The sequence below is a fragment of the Tiliqua scincoides genome, chromosome 1 (assembly GCF_035046505.1).
Source record: "Tiliqua scincoides isolate rTilSci1 chromosome 1, rTilSci1.hap2, whole genome shotgun sequence".
In the NCBI taxonomy this organism is placed as follows: Eukaryota; Metazoa; Chordata; class Lepidosauria; order Squamata; family Scincidae; genus Tiliqua; species Tiliqua scincoides.
Genome location: NC_089821.1, coordinates 134382764 through 134406089, shown reverse-complemented (window position 1 = coordinate 134406089; position 23326 = coordinate 134382764). Strand labels below are relative to the sequence as shown.

At 42.8% G+C, this 23326-nt stretch overlaps 1 protein-coding gene across 1 annotated transcript in view; it reads right to left on the bottom strand.

Moving 5' to 3' along the window:
- The window catches only part of COL4A2 (collagen type IV alpha 2 chain), a 164962-nt gene that overhangs the window by 84374 nt on the left and 57262 nt on the right, over positions 1 to 23326 (bottom strand). The window contains exons 5-14 of the mRNA XM_066633056.1: positions 15195 to 15329; positions 15061 to 15105; positions 12512 to 12628; positions 10452 to 10523; positions 5576 to 5611; positions 5419 to 5481; positions 4966 to 5001; positions 2853 to 2894; positions 1839 to 1925; positions 1117 to 1161 (exon numbers count right to left, since the gene is read on the bottom strand). Of these exons, the coding sequence (XP_066489153.1) occupies positions 1117 to 1161; positions 1839 to 1925; positions 2853 to 2894; positions 4966 to 5001; positions 5419 to 5481; positions 5576 to 5611; positions 10452 to 10523; positions 12512 to 12628; positions 15061 to 15105; positions 15195 to 15329 (678 nt within the window). The remainder of the gene's footprint in view (positions 1 to 1116; positions 1162 to 1838; positions 1926 to 2852; positions 2895 to 4965; positions 5002 to 5418; positions 5482 to 5575; positions 5612 to 10451; positions 10524 to 12511; positions 12629 to 15060; positions 15106 to 15194; positions 15330 to 23326) is intronic.

Genomic DNA, 23326 nt, shown 5'->3' with positions numbered 1-23326 from the left:
ATTAGAGATGCAGCTTGGCTCTATATAGGTCCTCCTAGTTAAAGGAGTGAGGGGCAAGGACTGAGAGCCCAATCCTGGGCTTGGTGTGCCAGCTCAGTGCTGGCCCACACTGTTGCAAACATGCCATAAGGCACGTTTGCGGGCCCTACCGCCAGGCTAGTGCCAGTGGTAGCCCAGCACTGGCTGGCGGCGGGTTACCGTTGGACGGGCACCCAACCTCTGCCAAGAGGGAGGGAGGCGGAACTGGTGGAGCATTGCTCCACCGGATCCAGAGTCTCTGTGTTGGGCTCGCCACCCTACACGGAGGCTCTTGATTCACCATCGACCTTTTTGTTGGTGGTGAATCAAATAGCCCCATTTTTAATCGAATTAGAAAAAATAAGCACACATGCTCAAATTACACATTTATTTTACATATAAATTTCACATTTATGTAGTTTTGTCCTAGTTTATGAACTGAAAACATGACAATCCTCAAAACAAAAGTTCAATAATTAACTTAAATAGCCACTTTCAGTGAAGTTTTCTATGATTATAGTATTGTCAATCTAGCCACTGCAATAGTGAACAACAAAATTGTTCAAATATGGCATATTTACTAGGACTTTTTTTCAGATATGCAGCTAGGTAAGTTGAGGAGAAGTGGACAAACCACATTTCCCAAAGGATTTACTGAAGCTAAATCTTTGTCAAGTTGCATTTTGAAGTTAAAGGATCCAAAATTCTATTTAGACTATTTAAAAACACAATTTTTCTAACCAAAATTCTGTTTTAAAAGTTTTTCCAAAGAGGAAGATTTCCTTTTTCTTTTCTGGCATGTTAATTGTGCTTGTGTGTATTAAAAACATAGTAATATAACAATCATGTCTTCTTTGCTCATTGTCATTTTTGGTTGATAACTTTTTTTTTTTTTAGGATTTTGATATTTGAACATCTCAGCTTAGCAAAACAGATACAATTTTAGCACACCCAAATGCTAAATGTCTAATATATTCACATTTTCTGAAAATGGTTGTAAGCTAATATGGTACATCAGCACTTTCCTAAAAAAAATTTCATATATTGTTAATCCTAGAGTGATTGTGATTCTAGCTCCACTTCTTTCTCTGGACTTACCGGAATTCCAGGTTCTCCCCTTATTCCTTTTATTCCTTTCGTACCCTAGTAATATATAAAAACACAACATTTTACATCGTAAGACATTTATATGAATCAAAAACCAAATCTTAATACCTATGTAGCAAACGATGAAAAAAACAAATATGGGCCCTCGATATCCTCAGGGGATCCATTCCTGGACCCCCTATGGATACTAATTTCTGCAGATAATCAAATCTGAGGGGCCTGAAAAACCAGAATAGCCTGTTAGAAGGCTCTGGCAGGCTTTCTGAGATGTGAAGAGGCTGTGAGCGACCTACCTGTGCCTCAGAAGGCCTGCTGGAGTCATTTGAAAGGCACTTCTAGTTCGGCAAAAACAGGAAGTGCCTGATGCTTCTGAGAGGTAACTGAGGCCTGGGGGTGGGGGGATGGGGCTGCTGCAGCCTCTCCATGCCTCAAAACACCTCTTGGATGCAACCAGAAGACTCATCTGGTTGCATCCAGGAGGTCATGTGAGGCCCTCCAGCACAGGCTGGCAGCTGCATTGGGTCAAATTCACAGGTGCTGAACCTGCAGATAAGGAAGACCCACTGTACACTAATTTGTAATAAGAGATATTTGACACAACAGTAGTATGTAGCTGTGTCGGTTGATTATCAAAATATCCAAAAGCTCAAGTAGGATAATGCCTTCATTAGAACCGAGTCCTTCTGAGGCTAGTTTTAAAGGTCCTTAATTACCTTTAATTCAGTTGAAATTTCAACAGTTGTTTTAACCAGCTCTCCAGTTGATGGAAGACCAGGCGGCCCAGGGGGCCCAATATCACCCTACAGGAAAGCCACATAAGGAAGTTTAAATACAATAAATGTTTAAACAAAATTGGATATATAATCATGGATTATATGAAAATTAAAAACACTTAGAGGATGGGCCTGAATTTGTTTTCATACCTTTCAAGTTGAAGCATCTAATGCTACAAATATATTAACTGACTGAGAATTAGAACACAGTGTGCATTTCTGGTCATGCTGTCTCAAAAAGAATGTCACAGACTTGGAAAAGGGACAGGAAGGGGACTAAAATAATCAGTGGCTGGAACACCTTCTCTATGAGGAAGGGGCAAAGATTACTGGGGCAGGGAGACAGCATGGCTGAAGTCTATAAAATTATAAAATTATGAATGATGTGGAAGAGAGTGGACAGAGAGACTTCCTCCCTGTATCCCTTTAATTTTATTTAATATTATCAAACCTCGTGTTCACTCACTGAAATTGATTGGCAGTAGATTTAGGAGGGCCAAAGGAATGTACTTCTTCACTTTGAAGAAGTGAAATGAAGAAGTGAATTCTTCATTTATAGAATTCACTGCTACAAAATGTGCTGATGGCCACTTCTGTAGATGACTTAGCAGATGGTCCACCAAAGGCTACCAACTGTAAAAAGCTAAATGGAAACTTTATGTTCAGAGGCAGCATAATTTTAATACTACATGCTGAAGTGAAACAACAGGTAAAATTCATTAAGTTCATGTTATGAATTTTCTGAGGTATTTGGATAGTCACAGAATGCCTATGACAGATTATCAATTTGTTTGTACTTGCACTATTCAATTTTTTTGGCACAAGTTAAAGAAAAACCAGTGCAAGCTATATGCTAGTTTTCTGGCTGCAGAATTTATTAGGTGATTGTTAGCATCTACTGGCATCACTTTCACATTCTAGGACAAATACAAATACTTGTCAGTTTCTATTTACCTTTTCACCCTTTTCTCCATGAAAGCCAAGACCTCTGTTGCCCTAAAAGACAATTTATGAGCATTTAGCATTAGTCTGGTATTTTCAACATGCTTAAACAAATGACAATCTGTGAGTGGTTTCTTTCTTTGTTATGCCATTAGTGTCAATACAAAGCAGTTGAATTATTCTGCTGTGATGTTTAGGCTATAATTAAATTATCACTTCTGTGAGACAGTCGAAGTTCGTGAATCCCATAATGCCTCTTAAAAAGCTGTTCTAAGATCATGAAAACGTAGAACATTCAACGTCTTCATAATTCAAGTCTTATAATCACCTAAATAGATATTATTCTGTTTTCTTCTTGCACTTCTTCCTGAAACCTCAATGAATTCAGAACATTTTCTCTACTGACAATGAACTGGTTCATACTAGTTGTTGCTATGTTATGGATTTGCCTTCCCTGTCCCAAAATGACTCATAAAAGATAATCCAAAAAGAAATACCAGAAAAGATACTGGTGTTTTCTATATTAAAAAAAGATGCAATCTAAAAAATGCAGAAGAAATACTAGAAAAGATACTGTGCTGGGGTGAATAGGGACAATTGGCAAGTTTATCAATATTATAGGGATTATATTGATGAACCACAACCACTTGCACAATAGTACTTTCAGGAAGCTCGGGACTGGCCAGAAACCTCCTGTTGTCTGAGGCAGCACGCCAAAATCTTCCCCTCCTTGCCTCTGCTCCTCCCAAATGCTCTAGCTCAGTATTCTTCTCCCCTCCACATTTCCTCTCTGCCCCTCTCTTCCTTTTCCAAGGACTGGAAGGAGAGGAAGGAACAGTGGATAGGTGGGCACCCCTCTGCCAATCTGCTGCCTGAGGTAACCATTTGACATCACAGATAAGCTGACCTTGAAAAGCTGACTGAATAAAAGATGTATCATAAAGACTCTCCATTAGCTTTTCTACCTAGTTAAACTCTATCTTCAGTGAAAAGGCAATGAACCATTAAATGAATAAAATCAGCAAAGAATATTCATTCAGTTCAAATCAGAATTGAAAGTTCTCATTGAACTGTTTTGTGCAAATGTTTATTCGGTTTTGTCTCAATGCTTAAAAAAAGGTTCTCATACAGACAACTTCCTCCCCCATGGATCAAGTTACCTTCCAACAACAGTTCAGTGCATTGGCCTCCCCCAATATCTTGTGATAATTATTGACAACTTCCTCTGGGTGTGTTTTTTTTCCTTCAAATTATAGAACCCTGCATGTTGATCAAACTTTTGCATGTTGAGTCACACTTTTTGGATGCCACTCCAGTACCAGTCAAAGACCCCTTTATTTCCCAGTCATTTTAAAGTGTCATTGACTATTTTACCTGTTCTTCTTCTTATTATTATTACTATCAACTTTATTTATATCCCGCCTTCCTCCTGGCAGGGACCCAAGTTGGCTTACAACAATGGTTAAAAACATAGATTAAAAACATAATTTAAAAAAATTATGTTCTGCTTCACTTTTCTGTTTATGCCTGCTGTGTTTTATTGATTAATTTTTTTTCTTGTTTTCTGTTTTGATTTTTAAACCTTATGAGTCATACAGAAAGTACAGGTATGCACTGCATAATGATGTTCCAGCCAACAGTGTGGGGGGAGTGGATTCTCCATTCCGCTGCCCAGCAGTCTGTGTGACTGACAAGCAGTGGAGTTCTGGTGCTCCACCAGTGCCAGCCAAGCACCAGCCAGTGCTGGGCTAGCATCGGTGCTCCACTGACACTGAGGGCCACAAACATGCCTTATGGCACGTTTGTGAGAGTGCATGCCGGCAGTGAGCTGGCACACACTGCATAGGATTGGGCCCCATGTAGCCTAGGTTTGTAGTTTAGGAACAATTGGCTATACCAGATAGTCCCACCAGATGGTGTCATGGACTAAGAATGTTCACATGGTGACGAAATTGCCTAATGACAGGCTCCTCAGAATGTATCTCCACCATTAAGTGATGCATACCTTTACTTATTAAATAAATAAAGCAGTGATCACATCCTATAGACCTTTGGATCATTTTCTATGTCATGCTCAAAATGAGCACTCTCTCAAAATGAGCATAACTGATTAGAAAGAACTTACCTGAAGTCCTGGAGATCCTGGTGGTCCTGGAGCACCCTAGAAACAAAATAATGGAAAGTAAATGATCTCTTATGAGTGTTCATATGGAAGAGGTCATTAATTCGTAGCTAGCATGTTACACACAACTTGAATATGTAACTACAAAATAGTTTAGAATGTATTTTATGAGCATTTAACAATTTTTTTCATTTTTCAGTTTAGTTTTTAAGTGTATCACAAACTTGACAAGTTCTTAGGTTTGTGACCATCCAGAATCCTACATATGTACCTACCACAGGCATGGATATTTGGGTGCCTTGGGTCCCCTTTGGGGAGAAAGGCGGATTACAAATCCAATAAATAAATATTGTGGTGTAGTAATCTGCATTGATGGGTTGTGTGGTTGTCACTATTCCCCAGACAATGAAGTACTTGCAAGATGATATAATAATTTCTGTATTTGCTAATACTTACAGGTAGACCTGGCTCTCCAACTGGACCAAATACACCCGCTGAACCAGGGGCACCTGGAGGACCCTATAAATCAATTAACATTTTCAAAAGGTCAAATTCTCTCATAATTATTTTTACTATGGTTTGTATAATTGTTATTTGCAGCAGTGCTACTTACTGGGAAACCTATAAAACCTGGGTCACCAATGTCTCCCTAGAGAAAAATGAATTTAAATTAGTGAATACTATACATAGTTCTAAGACAAAGAACAATTTCTACTAAGCAAAATAACATTCCTTTAGAAATACCAATGATTTTTTTAAAGATTTATGATAATTTGTGGAATGTAGAAACTGAATAAAACACAGACAGTGTAACTAAAACTTAACTATTAAAAAGCCACACAATACTTAATATTACCTATTTCTCATATAGACATAACAGTTAAGTAGCAACCTATAAACAAATGTGTTTCAAATTACCCAATTGCAACCCATCCTGAGGATTGGATCACACTGTTGTGTATAAGAAAAGAAAGCAACAAAACTGCATAGGTGGCTATTCCTGTTTCAGTGGATTTGGCATACATTTTACATAGGGAGTTCCATTCATAAATTAGGGTAAAAGCCTGGAAAACTTAGACTTCTGGCGAAATGACTTAGAAAGGGGAATGTTCTGTCAGACAAAATAATGTAGGGGAGGTGAGTTCAGCCACCATTAGTAGAGTGATGGGTTGCAGAGGATATGGCAGTGGGGGTCGGACAGGTCATTACAGGAGAACAAGAGTCAGTCGTAGACAGACTGCCCCTCTTTCTGGCCCTTGCCTCATCCCTCTGATATTTGGCACTCTAGGCCAGGGGTGTCCAAAGTTTTTGGCAGGAGGGCCACATCATCTCTCTGACACGGTGTCGGGGGCCGGGGGAAAAAAGAATTAATTTACACTTTAAATTTGAATAAATTTACATAAGTTTACATAAATTAATATACTAGAGGTGAACTTATATGAATGAATGAAGGTCTTGCAACAGCTCAAGGCCTATAAAAGGCCTTGCACAACGCAAGGCTGGCCTTTCCTTTGCTGCCGCTACTGCATCACAGACATGAAACAGCAAGCAGTGGAGGAAGCCCTCTTCCCACAGCTCACGCAAGAGGTCAAACAGTCGCCCTCACACTGAGAGCAGTTGCGTCAGGCCAGTGGGGCTCCAACAAATCTCTGGAGGGCCAGAGGCTCATTGGAGACTGGGGGCTCCCTGAGGGCCGCATTGAGAGGCCTCGAGGGCCACATGCGGCCCCAGGGCCAGGGTTTGGGCACCCCTGCTCTAGGCAATGATCCCTGAGTCTGAAATTGCAGCTTTTGAAAGGCAGGTCAGTGAATAATAAGACTTGCCTAAACCAGGTTGAGGGTGCTGACCTGGTGTATATTATGGAGACCTGCCTAGATGAGTCAGGAGGTGTAAAAATCAAATATTCCAAAAATAGTCTCAAATATTCCGTTTTATGGCAAGGTGATAAACTGTTTTATGGCAAGGTGATAAAAGAGAGTCCTGGAGGAAGCTGGATCTGTTCCAGTCTGGCTTCAGGCTGGAATTTGGGATGGAGACTGCCTTGGTCGCATTGGTGGATCACCTGCACCAGGGAATGGTCAGGGGGAGTGCATCCCTGTTAGTCCTGCTGGACCTCTTGGTGACCTTTGACACCACTGACCATGTTGTCCTTCTGAGTTGGTTGACTGAGTTCCTGTTTAACACCTTGCTTGTCCTCTACTGTACGACTTCACACGGTCCACCTATTTGAAGTAACACGAGAAGAAATGGGGAAGTAATTGGGAGGCTAGATGTTATGTGACAAACACCAGTAAGATAATCAGGGCGGAAGGGAAGGCATTTTTGAGCACTGAAAAGCATGCTTTGGAGCTCTGCCCACCAAGCCAAGCCTCTTACTGCTTTTTGTTGAGTTATGTTCCTGTTCTTGCTGCCGGGTAGCAGGTGTCCAGGGGTCCTGTGAGTACCACCAGACACCACCTCAAGTACCACTGGTGGTATCCATACAACTGTTGAGAACCACTGATATACATTTTTGCAATGTGCTCTATGTGGGGTGGCCTCTGAAGATGGTTTGGAAACTGCAACTAGTGCAGAGTGCAGCTGAATGTGTGGTTGCTGGGGCACACTGGTTTGACTTAGTCAGGCTGCTGCTTCAGCAGCTACACTGGCTGCCAGTTCATTTCCAGGCTCAATTCAATGCTAGTTTTGAATTTAAAGCCCTTTGCAGTTCGAGACCAGGGTATCTGAGGGACCACCTTTGTCCATATAATCCTACTCTCAGGTCATCTGAGGGGGCCCTTCTGACAGTACTGTCACCAGTAGAGGTGAGGGGGTGGTGGCTAGAAATAAGGCCTTTTCGATGGCGGTGCTTCGCTTATGGAATTCCCTTCCCCTGGCATTATAGCTCCTTCCCTGGAGAACTTTCTGTGGGGTCTCAAGACCTTTTTATTTAGGAAGGCTTTTAATTGATACTGTGGGCTGGTGCTTTTAATGAGATATATTTCAATAGTTGCGATCCTGGGTGTTCGTTTTGTTTTAATAACTGTTTTTAAAATTTGTGTTTTTAACATTATACTGGTTTTATTTTTTCTATTGTTAGCTGCCTTGAATTCCCTTCATTGTGGGAGAAAGGTGGGATAAAATTCCTGCAAATGAATGAATGAATAAACGAATGAATTAAATGAATGAATGTGCATATGGGTTAGTGATTACGGGTTAGTGAAGATGATTACGGGGCTGGGGCACCTTCCTTATGAGGAAAGGCTATGGCGTTTGGGCCTCTTCACCCTAGAAAAGAGACGCCTGAGGGGGGACATGATTGAGACATACAAAATTATGCAGGGGATGGACAGAGTGGATAGGGAGATGCTCTTTACACTCTCACATAACACTAGAACCAGGGGACATCCACTAAAATTGAGTGTTGGGAGAGTTAGAACAGACAAAAGAAAATATTTCTTTACTCAGCGTGTGGTTGGTCTGTGGAACTCCTTGCCGCAGGATGTGGTGATGGCAACTGGCCTGGACGCCTTTAAAAGGGGACTGGACAAGTTTCTGGAGGAAAAATCCATTACAGGGTACAAGCCATGATGTGTATGTGCAACCTCCTGATTTTAGAAATGGGTTATGTCAGAATGCCAGATGCAAGAGAGGGCACCAGGATGAGGTCTCTTGTTATCTGGTGTGCTCCTTGGGGCATTTGGTGGGCCGTTGTGAGATACAGGAAGCTGGACTAGATGGGCCTATGGCCTGATCCAGTGGGGCTGTTCTTATGTTCTAGTGGGGAAAGGTCAAGCGCTTCATAGTACTGAAAGAGGGGGATTTTATTCCACAAAAAAACCAATGAAATAATCTAAGGATAGAGACTGTAGGGAGTGGCATGCAGTCCTGAACACATATGTACAAAGTAGTACATTGCCCCTGCTGGGGCAGCCACCCATGATGCAATTTGAGTACTTCATACCAGGCAGGCATGTGAGGTGGGGGAGGGGGTACTCCTTGCCCATCCACCACATCACCCAGCCTGACATCTCCATGGAGTCTGGACTGGTTCCATCCTCTTCTCAAGCAGTAATACATAAGAGGAAAGTGGAAAAGGCTTATTTGCTCTCTCTCTCTTTCTCCCTCTCTCTAAGTTCAGCACTGCCACTACTATTGCTTTCTTCACCTCTGAAGGCCAGTAGAGGGAATGCTAGAGCCCAGAATTCCCTCTGCAAGCATTAAAGGAAGTGGCAGAAGCACTGCGCATGAGGGAAAGAGGTAAGTGAAGCGAGCAGGTGTTGGGAGGTCACCCTCCCTGTTACTCCAACTAATGACAACAATAACAACATCAAAGTTGACAATACAGGTGTGTGTTGCTTAGCAATGTTCCGACTAGCAACCAGCCATATATACAGCTGTGGTCCCTAAGGTAAAAACAAAGTTCTTACATGCTAATCAGTTTCATTCAATTACATGCTATAGATTGTATAGCTGCTATGCCACTAGATGGAAGGGAACACAAAGTTCTTAAATGGCGCTCCAGTGCTTCCCAAACTTCAACAAATGAGTTGGGAGCACCATAAGTGTGTGGGGGAAGGGGCTATGGCAGTAATGTGATCCCCAGGATCGTGCTGCTGCCAGAGTGAGGGGAGAGTTTTTAAAAAAAGATGTACCTAAGGGAGTGCTGATCTCCAAGGGATGCAGGGAGACCCGCAGATGCCTTTGCAGGGCTTCTCAAGCCTCCAAAACAGTAAAAAAAAATGTGATCAACAACCACTTCTGAAAGTGGGGATCCAAGGGATCACATTGCTGCCTTCCCTCCCCCTTGCCCTTTCCCTGGGACAAATATTTCCCTGGTAGGTGGGTCGCAGCCCACCAGTTTGGGAACCAGTATGCTATTCAATTATATTCAAATGCATGCTACAGACGCCATAGATACTATGCTGCATTCAGCTACTAAAGGTGCTAGATGTCCACATAACAATGGATTTGCTTTACAATGAGGACTGGATAACATATCCCCATTGTTAAGCAAAGGACACCTGTAAGAGCTCAGAGAGTGATGGGAGGAGAAATAAGTGCATGCAATGCAGGGATGTCTCTTTAAAAGCTCAGAAGAGAAAGAAGAGTGTGCAGGTATGGCTATGGCAGAAAGGATGTTACATGCAGGGAATTCTGATATCTAGGGCCTCCAGAAGTTGAGGACTTAAATGCAGGGAAGTGTATAATGAGGAGACTTACAAGGAGGACCCTCTGTATTGAAAAATGAAAAACTTTTCGATTGAAACATTTCAATGTATCTGTGGCCAGTCTGCAGCTGGTGTCATGATGAAAAAAAGAGGAGCTTTGCAATGCAAAATTGGGCTACATAACATAATTGGAAGGTTACAATCTTCTGACATATTCAGGAACACTGGATAGTCTTCTAAGCTTTGCATGCAAATAGGGTAATAAAGAACCTCTTCATCCAAAACACACTATGACATTGCACAATAACTAAACTGTTTGTGGGTGCTATACAAACTTACCCTGTATTGTACAGCTAATGTTGGAGTCAGCACAAATGGCTCGCCCTTCTGACCTTTGGGTCCTTGGTTTCCCTGCATTGGTAGAAGAAAAATGCCTTTAACTTTCGCGTTCATCAATGACACAAGAATTCTTTCAGGAAATTCACAGTTTTCCATATATAAGCCCCATTATGCACCTTCCCATTCAGGGAGGAAATATTATTTTCAACTAGAATACAGTACATGGGCATGGCACAGAATAATAACTTTCCCAAACGCTGACACAAACAATGGAAGGAAAGAAGTATTTTGTTTTAAAATACTTTCATTTTAAAGTCTTTCGTTTTAAAAAGTGAGTTCCGGTATAAAATGGTTTGGAAACCACTGCTTTATTGGAAAGGGTTGTCTTTTCCTGACTCCTCCTCCCCATCTCATTTCTTCTCCTCATCACTCTCGGGTTTTAATGCTGTTTAGAGGGCAGCTTTGAATCGCAATCCAGCCCAAACAAAAAGCATGTTGGATTTAAAACTGATTTTGTCCCAAATCACACTGCACTGGTTTAAATATAAGAAGTTAAACTGAATTGGGCATTGGGCAGTACTGAAAATCTTAGGGTGTTTTTTAGGGAGGAGTGAGGAAGGCTACAGAGGGAATTCAGTTGTTGAAACAGGGCTGGCTTCCCCATCTGATCTCATCTTATTTTATTGTTTTACTTTAATTTAATTATTATCACAATTATTATAGATCCAAAATTTTTTAAGCAGTGTGGTCTAAAGTCACTTCTAGAAACCCTCTGGGATTCGAGGCCCCAAAGTTAAGCTTCATTAACCTTTAGCCAGTAAGAAAGAAGATCCTGCTTCCACCACATCCCCACCTCCATCCTCACTAGGTTTTGTTCCCTCAGCCAGCAGCACAAAAGTCACAAAGGTGTCCAAATAGAGGAGGAAACTATTCATTCATTTGTCTTTTTTTCTCTTTGTCATAAAGTACGTGTATATTTACATTCTAGGATAAAGTGATCCTTATAATTTGCAACATGGTGTTCTTAGCTTCTTTATTATATAGATGCACATGTCATTAGAATTTAAAAAATATTTGTATTAAAATAATTAAAAACAAATCCCAATCAAATTTTCTTCTCCCAAAACAATTTCTCCAGTCTTTTAAAAATGAATAACTCAGAAGCTGTGATTGGTTTCAGACAATTTCATGATTCCTGTGATATATCTGGGGCTAACAACAACTAGGAAAATAAAGAAAAGATTATTTTTGCCCTTGATGAAGGGTCTCTTTTCCTCCTTAGTGAAGATCTCTTTTTATTTTTGTACAAATATCAAACTACTGATGCAGGTGAAGGACTAAGCTAATGCCATGCTAGCCGTAAGGAGAAATTTTGTTCTTTCACTCCAGAGAAATAATAAACAACAAATATCTTTGTGACTGTATAAGACAAGGCAGCTCTGTATTAGTATATAAATTTCACACCTTATTTGACAGGCAGTCTGCTGTTTGTATTTTTCTAAACAATGGTAGTTCTAAACAATGTGAGCAGTGTTTCTCAACGTTTGACCCCCACTGTACCACTTCACATGATCCACCTATTTGAAGTACCACTGGAAGTAATTGGGGACAACTTCTTTGTCAGTTACTACTGTGTTGGGAGGCCAGATGCAGCATGATAAACACTAGTAAGGGGATCTGGGTGGACAGGAGGGCTTTTTCAAGCACTGGAAGGCATGCTTTGGAGAGCTGCCAGCCAAGTAGAGTCTCCTACTGCTCTTTGTTGCATCACGTTCCTGGTTCCAGGGTAGCAGGTATCCAGGGGTTCTGCGAGTACCACCAGACCCACCTCAAGCACCACTGGTTGAGAAACACTGGTCTACAGCTTATGTGAAGGAGAGTTTTTGTCACTACCCCACAGCATTGGGGTTTACAATTCTTGTAGAAATGGTAGGAAAATCTCCCACTTCAGCAGTGACTCATTTTGGGTCCATTTTGCCTGTGTTTTTTTTTTTTTTTAAATACAACAATTACACTAATACAGGTTACATTGGATTTATTTATTCAGCATTACTACTTACAAAGAAACCAGGCACGCCTGCAGATCCTGGGCTTCCCTGCTGACCAGGATCACCTTTGGTCCCATTGCAGCCATCATGGCCTGGCTTCCCCCGTGATCCTGCTTGGCCTGGGTGACCCTGTGAAGACAGAATAAATACCAGTATCTGAACATCTGTTTCTTGTTTCTACTTTCTAATCTTCACACAGCTCTTAAATGTTCTCATCATTAGCTCAAGCAGCAGCTCCATGGGAAAGGGCAGTGAAAAAGAGTAATTCTTAAAAATATCATTGTTGTCTGAACCAGATGCTTCAGAGAATAGGAACTGAAAAAAAATCAGTGGCAGGGAAAATCTAGACACAGGGCTGTGAGGAATGGAAGAGAAGAGGCAAAGCTTCCATCTCTTTTCTTCAAATAATTTTTCCAGGCGATCACCTGCCCCTTTTAGATATATGCCAGAAAAATGGCTGACACAGGTCTGAGGAGACCCATAGGTGACTGGGTAGCTTACATTTAAAAAAATGTTTCTACTTATCTCCTGCTGGCTGTCTGCTTGCCTCCCCCCCACCCCCCACTGGATGCAGCACATACTCCATCAGCAATGCATTGGCATCAGTACGGGTGGGGGGGGGTAGGACTGAGCAGTAAGGGCCCAATCTTATCCAATATTCCAGTGCCAGTGCTGCTGTGCCAATGGGGTATGCACTGCTTCCTGTGACGGGGAGGCAGTCACAGAGGCCTCCTCAAGGTATGGGAACATGCGGCTGCACCGGTGCTGGAAAGCTGGATAGGATTGGGCCCTCAGTCTAAATAAAAAGAACTTACCCATGAGACATTGCTTGAACCCAGCGTCTCCTTTACTGTAACTGTGCTGTGCCTGGGCATACGTTGCAAAAATACTAGGGATCTGAAACCCAGGCTGATACTGCATTATGTGCATAACATTACATGTATAATCTAACTGGAGACTCCAGCTGAAAGGACAGGATGGATAGAGGCATCACCATGAGTAAAGTCCTTCTTGCTTGCCTCTCATAATGTTTGAGAATTGAGCCTAAGAGTTCTTTTAGCTCTATACCAGTGCTTCCCAAACTTTTCAGCACTGGGACCCACATTTAAAAATAATAACCTGTTGTGACCCACTAGATAGAAAAGAGATCTAGAAATATTTAATTTATTAAATATTTAATTAATGATTTATTAATAATAATTGGGGTTCTGTGCTCCTGTTGAAACCTTACATCTTGTATGTGTGTGTAGAAAATTGCTAAATTTTTCCTAGAAATGAAGTTCAAGGACTGTCCCCCAAACCTTCATTCCAGTGAACTGAACTTTCACAACCCTGGCGAAAATGAGAGTCTCTGGAGGGCTACCTGAGGGCTGCTGGGGCAAACCTAGGAAAGGAGTCAAGACACAGGTGGAGGAAGATGGGCGAAGCAACCCCCTCCCCCTGGCTGAAATCTGAGGCCTTGTTGTTGGGCCAGAAACCTTCAAAGAGTTGAGGGATAGCCAGCATGGAGGAGGAAGCATCAGATGTTGGAGATGTTGATGAGCTCATGCTATCACCCAGCCCCACAGACTTCAAATTAAGACTTAGATGCTTAAAGTTTATAGTATGTGGTGAAGAGGGTGCCCTGGAACTGATTCCAATTTTCCTCATAGGCTAAATGATTCAGGATCCGCTAATTTGATATCCACTATATTTTTCAGGAACTAACCCTAGCAGATAACAAGAACTGACTGTACCACCATGTGAAAATGGTGTGAAGGGCTGACTTCTCCTTACATAACGGTTGGAGGTTCTATAATCCTAGATCTCCTTAATATTCTGTTATATACCAACAATTCTGCTTCATAAAGCAAATGCTACTACAGACAATGAAACTTGTGCATGTGCAAAATGGGGGGGGGAGAGATGAGGCTAGGAAGGGAGGAGGTGCCCTCATATATTAAAAAGGCCCCAGAAAAAGGGCATGCCACAGAACTCAGAAGACCCTGGCACTGACCCTGATCTGAAATAACATTTGGAACATATTTAGATTTATGTGGGTGGGAAGTAGAAAAAGGTCAAAAGGCACTGCAGAGGAAAGAAGTTATGGGAAATCTGTACAAGAATTTCTATGACAGAAATTAAGAAGGAAAGTTCTTTGCTTATTTTATTCCACAAAATATCAATTAAAATGTATGAACAAAATCATTCTATTTTACTATTTCATTTTATATTTTAGATTATATCCTGTCTTGTCACAGTCAAAAAAGCATATCAATGCTTTTCCATGGATTGCTTATGGTTCTTATGTTCAGTGTTTGGTGAATTATGAATTTGTCACCTTTTTAGTTTATTCTATATCCCTTGCTCATTTAAAAATTCCCCCAAATCTCTACAGATTTCTAGCATACAAAATATTTAAGTTTCATTTCTAAGAATGGTTGGCATATATGTTATAAAATTAAGCAAAAGAGATTTAATAATGGAAGGATTATTTGAAACCATTCTGAACCATTTATGGAATGGAGATTATGTAAACTCAACACTTCCTAATTTCAATGTACGAAATAATGATTACTTACGGGAATACCATCTGCACCAGAAAACCCAGTGACCCCTCTTGGTCCCTAGGATGAAAAAGAAACATGATAAAAAGTTATCATTCCTTCAGTTAGTTCCTTACAACCGGGTAGCTTATTAGAAGTGTTGTAATTACCACTTCTCCCTTTGGTCCAGTTACTCCTGGTTGTCCTCTTTCGCCTTTGTCACCATTATGCCCTGGTAGTCCTGGGATACCTTGCACGCCAGGTGGCCCAGAGGGTCCCAGGTGGCCCAGTGGTCCTGGTTGGCCCTGAGAAGCACAACAAAAAAATAATTCTTCGCATACTACTGCTTGGATACAGAACAATTTTTTCTCTGTATTAATGAAGAAATATGTTACTTCCATAAAGAAGGGAAATTGTATTTTTAACACAAAGCATTAATTTTTGACCATTAATATGTACAAAAAAATACACACCATACATGCGTAACAAAAGTAATATCCTAGATTCTTAATTACACTACAGAAGTGTTGCACTTGAACAAGCATCAGCAAAATCTCTTTGGCTATCATAATCCTGCAATACACACCAGTGCAACTTATTTGTGAAACCACATATTTGAGGAAACGACTGAAAGATCGGCAGGAGTCATAACTTGCAATGTTTTTTTTTCCCCTGAACATTGGAGGTGATTATTTCCCTAAAATTAAGTGCCTAAGGGTGCAATCCTAACCTCTTATCTCAGTGCTTTCCAGCACTGACTTAAGGGCAATGCAGCTCTGAGGTAAGGGAACAAACATTCCCTTACTTTGAGGAGGCCTCTGTGAGTGACACCCAACTGCAGGTTGCAGCAAATGTCCCGTTGGCTGGAAAGCACTGACATAAGGGGTTAGGACTGCACCCTAAAAGTAATTAACAGCCAAAACCTATGGTTTTCCCCACAATAGCGTGTAGTTGCAGCAAAACTGGCTACACTGTAGTGGGGACCCAACTGGGAGACTTGCAAAGAAAAAGTTGGGAGTTGTCCCAGTCAAGGGGACAAATGTCACCCTGAGGAGACCTCCAGCCTGCAAAATTCCTCTGCAGTATGCAGCAGAAACCACACCAGCACCACTACATCAGTGCAGGAGAATAAAGGTAGGATCACTATGTAAGTTAGATCACTGAGACCATATGATTCTGTAAAAAAATCCTGCAACTGTTTCTGTATCAGAAGATTAGATATCAGCATGTTCTTGAAAACAATTTGGGATTAACAAAAGACTTAAAAGTTACCAGATTTTTCAACCTTGTTATTGTATAGTGCAGTGGTTCTCCAACTTTTTAACAACGGAACCCACTTTTTAGAATGACAATCTATCAGGACCCACTGGAAGTGATGGCCAGAAGTGACATCAATAAGCAGGACAAACACCTCCATAAAACAAAATCAAATCAAATTAAATAAGGGTGCAATCCTAACTAACTGTCCAGCATCGAGGTAAGGGCAATGTAGGTCCAAGGTAAGGGAATAAACATTCTCTGTGTCTGCCCCCCAACTGCAGGATGCAGCACATGCCCCATTGGTGCAGCTATGCCAGAGCTGGAAATTGGTTATGATTTGGGCTCAAGTAAACTTGAAAGTTTACAATAAGTTTAAACATTTTTTTTTAAATAAAGAAGAACTCTCCTAACCCTCCCAAGTACTTGCTGATCTGTTAAAAAAAAAACCCCAAACATCACATAAGAGCATAAGAAGAGCCTTGCTGCATCAGGCCAAAGGCCCATCTAGTCCAGCTTCCTGTATCTCACAGTGGCCCCCCAAATGCTTCAGGGAGCACACAAGACAACAGACACAAACTATGTCCTGGTGCCCTCTCCTGCATCTGGCAATCGGAGGCAGCCTACCTCTAAAACCAGAAACTTGCACATACTGTGCACATACTAGCACATACTGGCTTGTGACCTGTGATGAACTTTTCCTCCAGAAATTTGTTCTTCTCTCTCTTAAAGGCATCTAGGCAAGATGCCATCACTATTTCCTGTGGCAAGGAGTTCCACAGACTAACTACACATTGGGTAAAGAAATATTTTCTTTTGTGTGCCTGAACTCTTCCAACACTCAACTTTAGTGAATGTCCGCTGGTTCTGGTGTTATGTGAGGGAAAAGAGCATCTCTATCCATTCTATCCAACCCCTGCATAACTTTGAATGTCTCAATCAGGTGCCTCTTTTCGAGACTGAAAAGCCCCAAACGCTGTAGCCTTTCCTCATAAGGAAGTTGCCACAGTCCAGTAATCATTTTGGTTGCTCTCTTCTGCACCTTTTCCATTGCCACGATATCCTTTCTGAAATGTGGCGACCAGAACTGGACGCAATACTGCAGGTGTGGCCTTACTATTGATTTGTACAATGGCATGATAATATTAGCCGTCTTATTCTCAATACCTTGTGTAATGATCCCAAGCATGGAATTAGCCTTGTTTACTGTCACCGCTCATTGAGTCAACATTTTCATCGAGCTGTCCACCAGCACCCCAAGATCTCTCTCCTCCTCTGTTGCACAGCTCAGAACCCATTAGCCTATATAAAATTTTGATTCTTTGCTCCAATGTGCATGACTTTACATTTATTTACATTGAAACACATCTGCCATTTTGCTGCCCATTTTCCAAGTTTGGAGAGATCCTTCACAATCTCTTCTGGTTTTCACCACTTGGAAAAGTTTGATGTAATCCCAGTGGCGTCACTAGGGTTCGTGTCACCTAGTGCGGGATACCAGCACATCACCCCCCATGCAGTGGGCGGGGCAACACCCCAAGTGGTGGGCGTGGTGATGTACTCTGCGTGGTGATGTACTCTGCCCCACTGATTTTTTGGCTGTACCTTTTGATAGAACAAAGAACACATTCTGCATGAAATTATGCATTGATTGATATGTAACATGATGGTATTATTCTTCCAAATTGTGATTTTAGTGATTCTGGTTACTAGAGGTGTCGTCGTCCCCCCAGGTGTCACCTTATTGCAGCTTACTTTTAGCACTGTGACCCACTTTTTAGAATGACAATCTGTCCAAGACCCACCAGAAGTGATATCATGGTGGAAATGATATCATCAGGCAAATTAAAATAAATAAGTATAAATAACAAAGGCCTACAAAATTGAGGGTCAGAAAAATTTTCCCAAACTTTATGGTGGTTTGATATGAATTGGGGAGCCGATTCCAAGAATGGCATCTGTTTTGCTCTGTCACGTCTAGTTTTGGAGATACAGTATAGCCTCATTAGTGAATGGTTCAAGCAGCTTCCTCATGAGGAAGCCATGGTGTAGGCTTCCTCATGAGGAAGCTGCTTGAACCATTCACTGAAGAGGCTATGCCGTGTCTCCAAAACTAAACATGATAGGGCAAAACAGATGCCATTTTTGGAATCAGCTCCCCAGTATGGGGTTCCCCAGTCCTGCACACATCAGTAGGTAAAAGCGCCCCCCTTCCACCCTGTTAGCCCTCGACTCCTCCCTCACAAAGACTTACCCCAGAAGTAAAGCTCCCAGGAAGTTTGAGAACCACTGATTTAGAGCTTTAAATGTTAAAGCCAGGGTTGGGAACTCAAATTGGATGACTCAAACTCCAGTCACAAAAATGCGTGTTTTTCACGGACTTGTATACTTGTGAGTCATGCACATGGAAGACTTGAAAAAACACTTGAGTCAAGGGTTCCCTGACTCTGCACTCATCCCCATGTATGCAGACTCGAGTCTGCCTGTGTCTGCGTATGCTTGCTTACTATTTTCACAGTGTGAAAAACCCCATGGAGCCGTCATTCAGACCGGGATGTTCCAGCTGGAAGACAGGTCAGGATTAATGTTTTCCTTTTGCTTGAGAAGGAGAGGGGAGGCAAGAGCAAGCTCTTTGGCCATCTCTAATAGGAAGGAAGGAAGGAACCAATGATCACTGGACAAATGATGGGTTTTTTTGGCTGAGAGAGGGCTGGAGGAGGAGCCAAGGGGGTTCTTGCCTTACGATTGGCTGGAGAAGCCTAGGGAAGAGAAGGAGACAGTGAAGGGGGGGAGGCAGTTCATAGTGATCATACTTTCTGAATGCATGGCTCCTTTTGACTCTGTTGCTACTTGTGGGGAGGAAGCCTCATTAAATGACCAGCTGTAGTGGGACTGCTTCTGAATAGAGATATCAAGGATTCAGTTGTCCTGGTAAGCCTCGCAGCTGCTGTGCATGACCCTCCTCCCTCTTGCTGCTTCTGTCCTGGCTCTCACACAGTCCCTCCCACCCCCTCCTGCCTTGTTTACAAATGGGACAAAGCATCAGGGGAGTATTAAAAGAGAACTCCAACACACATACACACACACCAGCCCCTTTTTTTCCATGGTGGTCTTTTTAAAGGGGCAGGATGACTTGAGACCTATTGAGTCATGTAAGGATGACTCAGCAACTCAGAAAGTGCCTCCATTATGACTCGTTTTTGAGTCAAGCTATGGGGGGCAATGACCCTAGATCCAACTCAACTCAAGCTGTGCAGGATCTTCCCATCCCTGGTTAAAACTCACACCTTGAACTTTACCTGGAAACACACCGGCAAGTAGTGCAGGTGGAATAACAAAGGGATGTTGCACTCCCCTAGTGCCAGTCAGCAGTTATGCACAGGGGAATGGGGGAGTGCGAGTCTGATGGTGGATCCCCAATCAGTAGGATCGTATCCCCTCTTTTCAAGTCCAAGGAGATCCACAGACCACTAGGAGACCTACACAGAGGTAAGCAGAATACATTTTTACTTACCTCTGGCAGGTCTCTTGATCGTCGTCCCCCCCCCACCATTGGGTAGAGTGTGTGCCCTGTTGGCAAGGCATTGTCAATCAATGGTGGGGGATAGGATCGGCCCAGTAATATCTCAATATTTTGAATATTCTATCTATTGCATTAATAGGCATTGATTTTATAGAGGTTTGACAAAACAGTTAACTGGAATTTACCATGTTACCCTGTTTTGCTATCTCATTCTGAAAGATGACATATACTATCACATTTTTGGATGCATGTATGTTTAACTGTTAATTGGCATGTTATTCTGGAAATTTGGAGGATATTTTCAGATTGAAATAGAAAAAAATATATAGTTAAAGAAAATCCCATCAAGTTTTGACTGTTGGTAGTCTTTAATATTTAAAAATCGCCAATAGATGGCACTCATTGTCTATACTCCTAATAATACCAGCAGAGTGAAATCAGACCCATTTTTCAATACTGTGTTTAGTAAATCTATCCCAGTTTAAAGTCTGTGACAGTGTTAGTAGGTAAGTAGGCCAGACTGGAAAGGGTTGCAGAGAATGACATCATTCTAACAGGCTCCGAAGTCTGTCAACAATCTAGGCAATAAGGTCTCTTCCTAAGATGGCCATCAACTGGTTTTTGTTACCCTATCTCATGGGCCCCCAGATAGCCCATGGGCCAGATCTGGCCCCCAGAGTCCCAGGATCCAGCCCCCAGAGACCCACACCCCATAGAGACCCTCTGGTCCATGGTCACTTAAGCCCAAGCTCTACAGAGCTTGGGTGGGAGTTCCTAGGCTCCTGCGCGACCGGCAGGGTTTTGCAGGGCTTGTGCGAGGGCTTCAGGGCTCTCACAAGAGCACTGCAGATCATGCACGAACTTCAGGACTCTTGCACGAGTTCTGCAGGTCACCCAAGAGCCCTGAAGCTTGGGGGCAAGCTCTGCAGAGCCCTGGAGATCATGTGACAGCTTGTGCGGGAACTTCAGGGCTCTTGGACAACCATGTGAATTTAAACTGCAGAGACCTACAGAAGAAGAACCATGTGGAGGGGCTGCTAGTGGAGAGACTGCGCTGCTGCTCCTATCGCTGACCCTTGTACTGCTTTCCTCTCTCAGGTCTGTGAGGGAGGTAGGGAGCTGTGATAGGCGTATGTATATGAGTAGAGAAAATGAGAAGAGACTTGCAAAACCCCTGCTTTCCCCTTCCTCCCCCTCTTTGCTCCAAGAGCCTGCTCCCCCATAGCCCTCCTGTGCACTGCGCAACTCCTCCTCCTCTCCCTTGTTGCTGGGTGTTTTGGCTGTCAGGTTAAAAAGCCCTGCTTCTCCACCTTGCTCCCAGAGCCTGTCCCCCCTTCGTAGCACTTCTCCATACCGTGCAGCAGAGTGTGTGCATGCGTGATGATGATGAGACCTTTATTGGCATGTGCGTCATGAAAATATATAAATAAAACCACACAACAAATTCATAATTACATGATATACAACCAAAGAGAGGAACCCAATAGTCAGAAATGCCCCATATGCTAGCTTGTTACAGATCTAAGCTTTTGCTTCCATTTTCCAAGGACTGTACAGACAAAAAGGGCAATGTTATCAAGAGTTTCTCCTTCCTCTGTTGACAAAAGGGCTTGCACCCTAAGTGTGTGTGTGAGAGAGAGTACATGCATGGGGGGGTTTCCTCTCAGTCAGGTCTGTGCAGAGGTGAGAGGTAGTGATCGGTGTGTATTGGTGTTTGTGAAACCCAGGGACATCTCTTGTTTATTCTGAAAAATTTACTTCTGTACCTTTAAATAAATCATTTTTGGAGAGGGAGAATGCGGACCTGTTTCAGAGTCTGCTTTATCTCTTAGTGTGTGTGTGCATATTTTGGTGTTTGTGAAACCCAGAGACGTCTCTTGCAGGATGCTTGTTCTGAGATACTTAGCATTTTGCAAGGTGCCTGGGGTGTGTTTTGGTGCTTGGTGAAATCCAGCAGCTCTGCTGGTTCTGGGCATTGATGGGAACTCGAATCAGGTGACTTGGGTTTGAGTCAGGAAAATCAGCATTGATTGCTGACTCATTTACACTCAAGTCACTTACACCATTGACTGTGACATGGACTTGAGTCTGAGGCCACTTGACTTAGCACTCAGTCCCCACACATGCAGATTCGAGTCTGTGTCTGGGTGTGCTTGCTTGCTTTTTTCAAGGCATGAAAGATCTCATGGTGCCATCATTCAGACCAGGCAAGCAACAGGGAAGTTCTAGTCAAGAGGTAGGGAAGCGTTAATGTTTTGCTTTTGCATCAGACAGGAGAGTGGGAGGCGGAAGCAGGCTCTCTTGCCTATCTCTAAAGCAGCCATTTTCAACTGGTGTGCCATGAGTGGTCCACAGGTGTGCCACAGGAATTTGGGGGAAGGTCACTTATTAATAGGGCCAATCGGAGATGTGAGTCTCCACTGGCAGCATGGTGTGCCTTGTCAATTGTCAAAAACCTGGTGGTGGGCCTTGACCATTTTAATGCCTTGTCAGTGTGCCATGAGATGAAAAAGGTTGAAAATCACTGCTCTAAAGGAACTGATGGTCATTGGATGAAGGATGGGAGATCTAATTTTTTTCTTTGGATGAGGGAAGGCAGAACAAGGAGCCCAGGGGGTTCTTGCCTTAGGATTGGCTGGAGGAGCCAAGAAAGGGGGAGGAGACAGGAAAGCGGAGGGGGGGGAAGGAAGTTTGTATCAATTACGCTTTCCAAGGCATGGCTCCTAATGGCTGTTATTACTTGGGAGGAGGATGCGTCATTGAACAACCGGCGCAAATGGGACTACCTCTGAGTACAGCTGCAAAGAATTGGGTCGTTCTGGTAAGCCTCGCAACTGCTGTGCATGACCCTCCCCCTCTTGCTGCTTTTGCGCTCAAGCACTCCACCCCACTCCCTCCCGCCTTGTTTACAGGTAGGATGGAGACAGCAGGAGAGTGTTTAAACAGCTCCAACACACACACACACACACACACACACACCCCAGCAGCAGCCCCGCTTTTTTCCATGGCTGGTTTTTTTTAGAGCGAACGATTTGAGACTTGAGTCTTTTTGAGTTGTGAAAACACTCTGGGCGACTTGGGAAGTGCCCAGTTGTAAAGTACCCGTTTTCCATTGGAAAACCAGATGAACTTTTAACAGTGCTCCAGAAGCCTCAGATGGCCTTTGGAGCAGCAACGGGAAGGTCATGCGAGGCTCTGTGTGACTGGGTACGTATGGGAGGTAGTGGGTTGTGGGGAGGCAGCGTGTTTTGGGCTTGGCCCTGGGAGCTACAGCAGCCAGGCCCATAACTGGAGGAGGAGAAAGTGGTTCAGGTGCATTTCTTAAAAAGGGGGTGGGCACACAGGCAATGATGTCAGAGCTCCACAAATTCAGGTGGTGGATGTGCTGAAACTACCTTTGGGAAAGATGGTGCTTTGTAGGACTGATTGAGAGTGGCAAAGAGAAGATTAAGGTGAGATGTGATACCTGTCTTCACGTATCTGAAGGGCTGTCAGTCAGAAGACAGGGAGGAATTGTTCTCC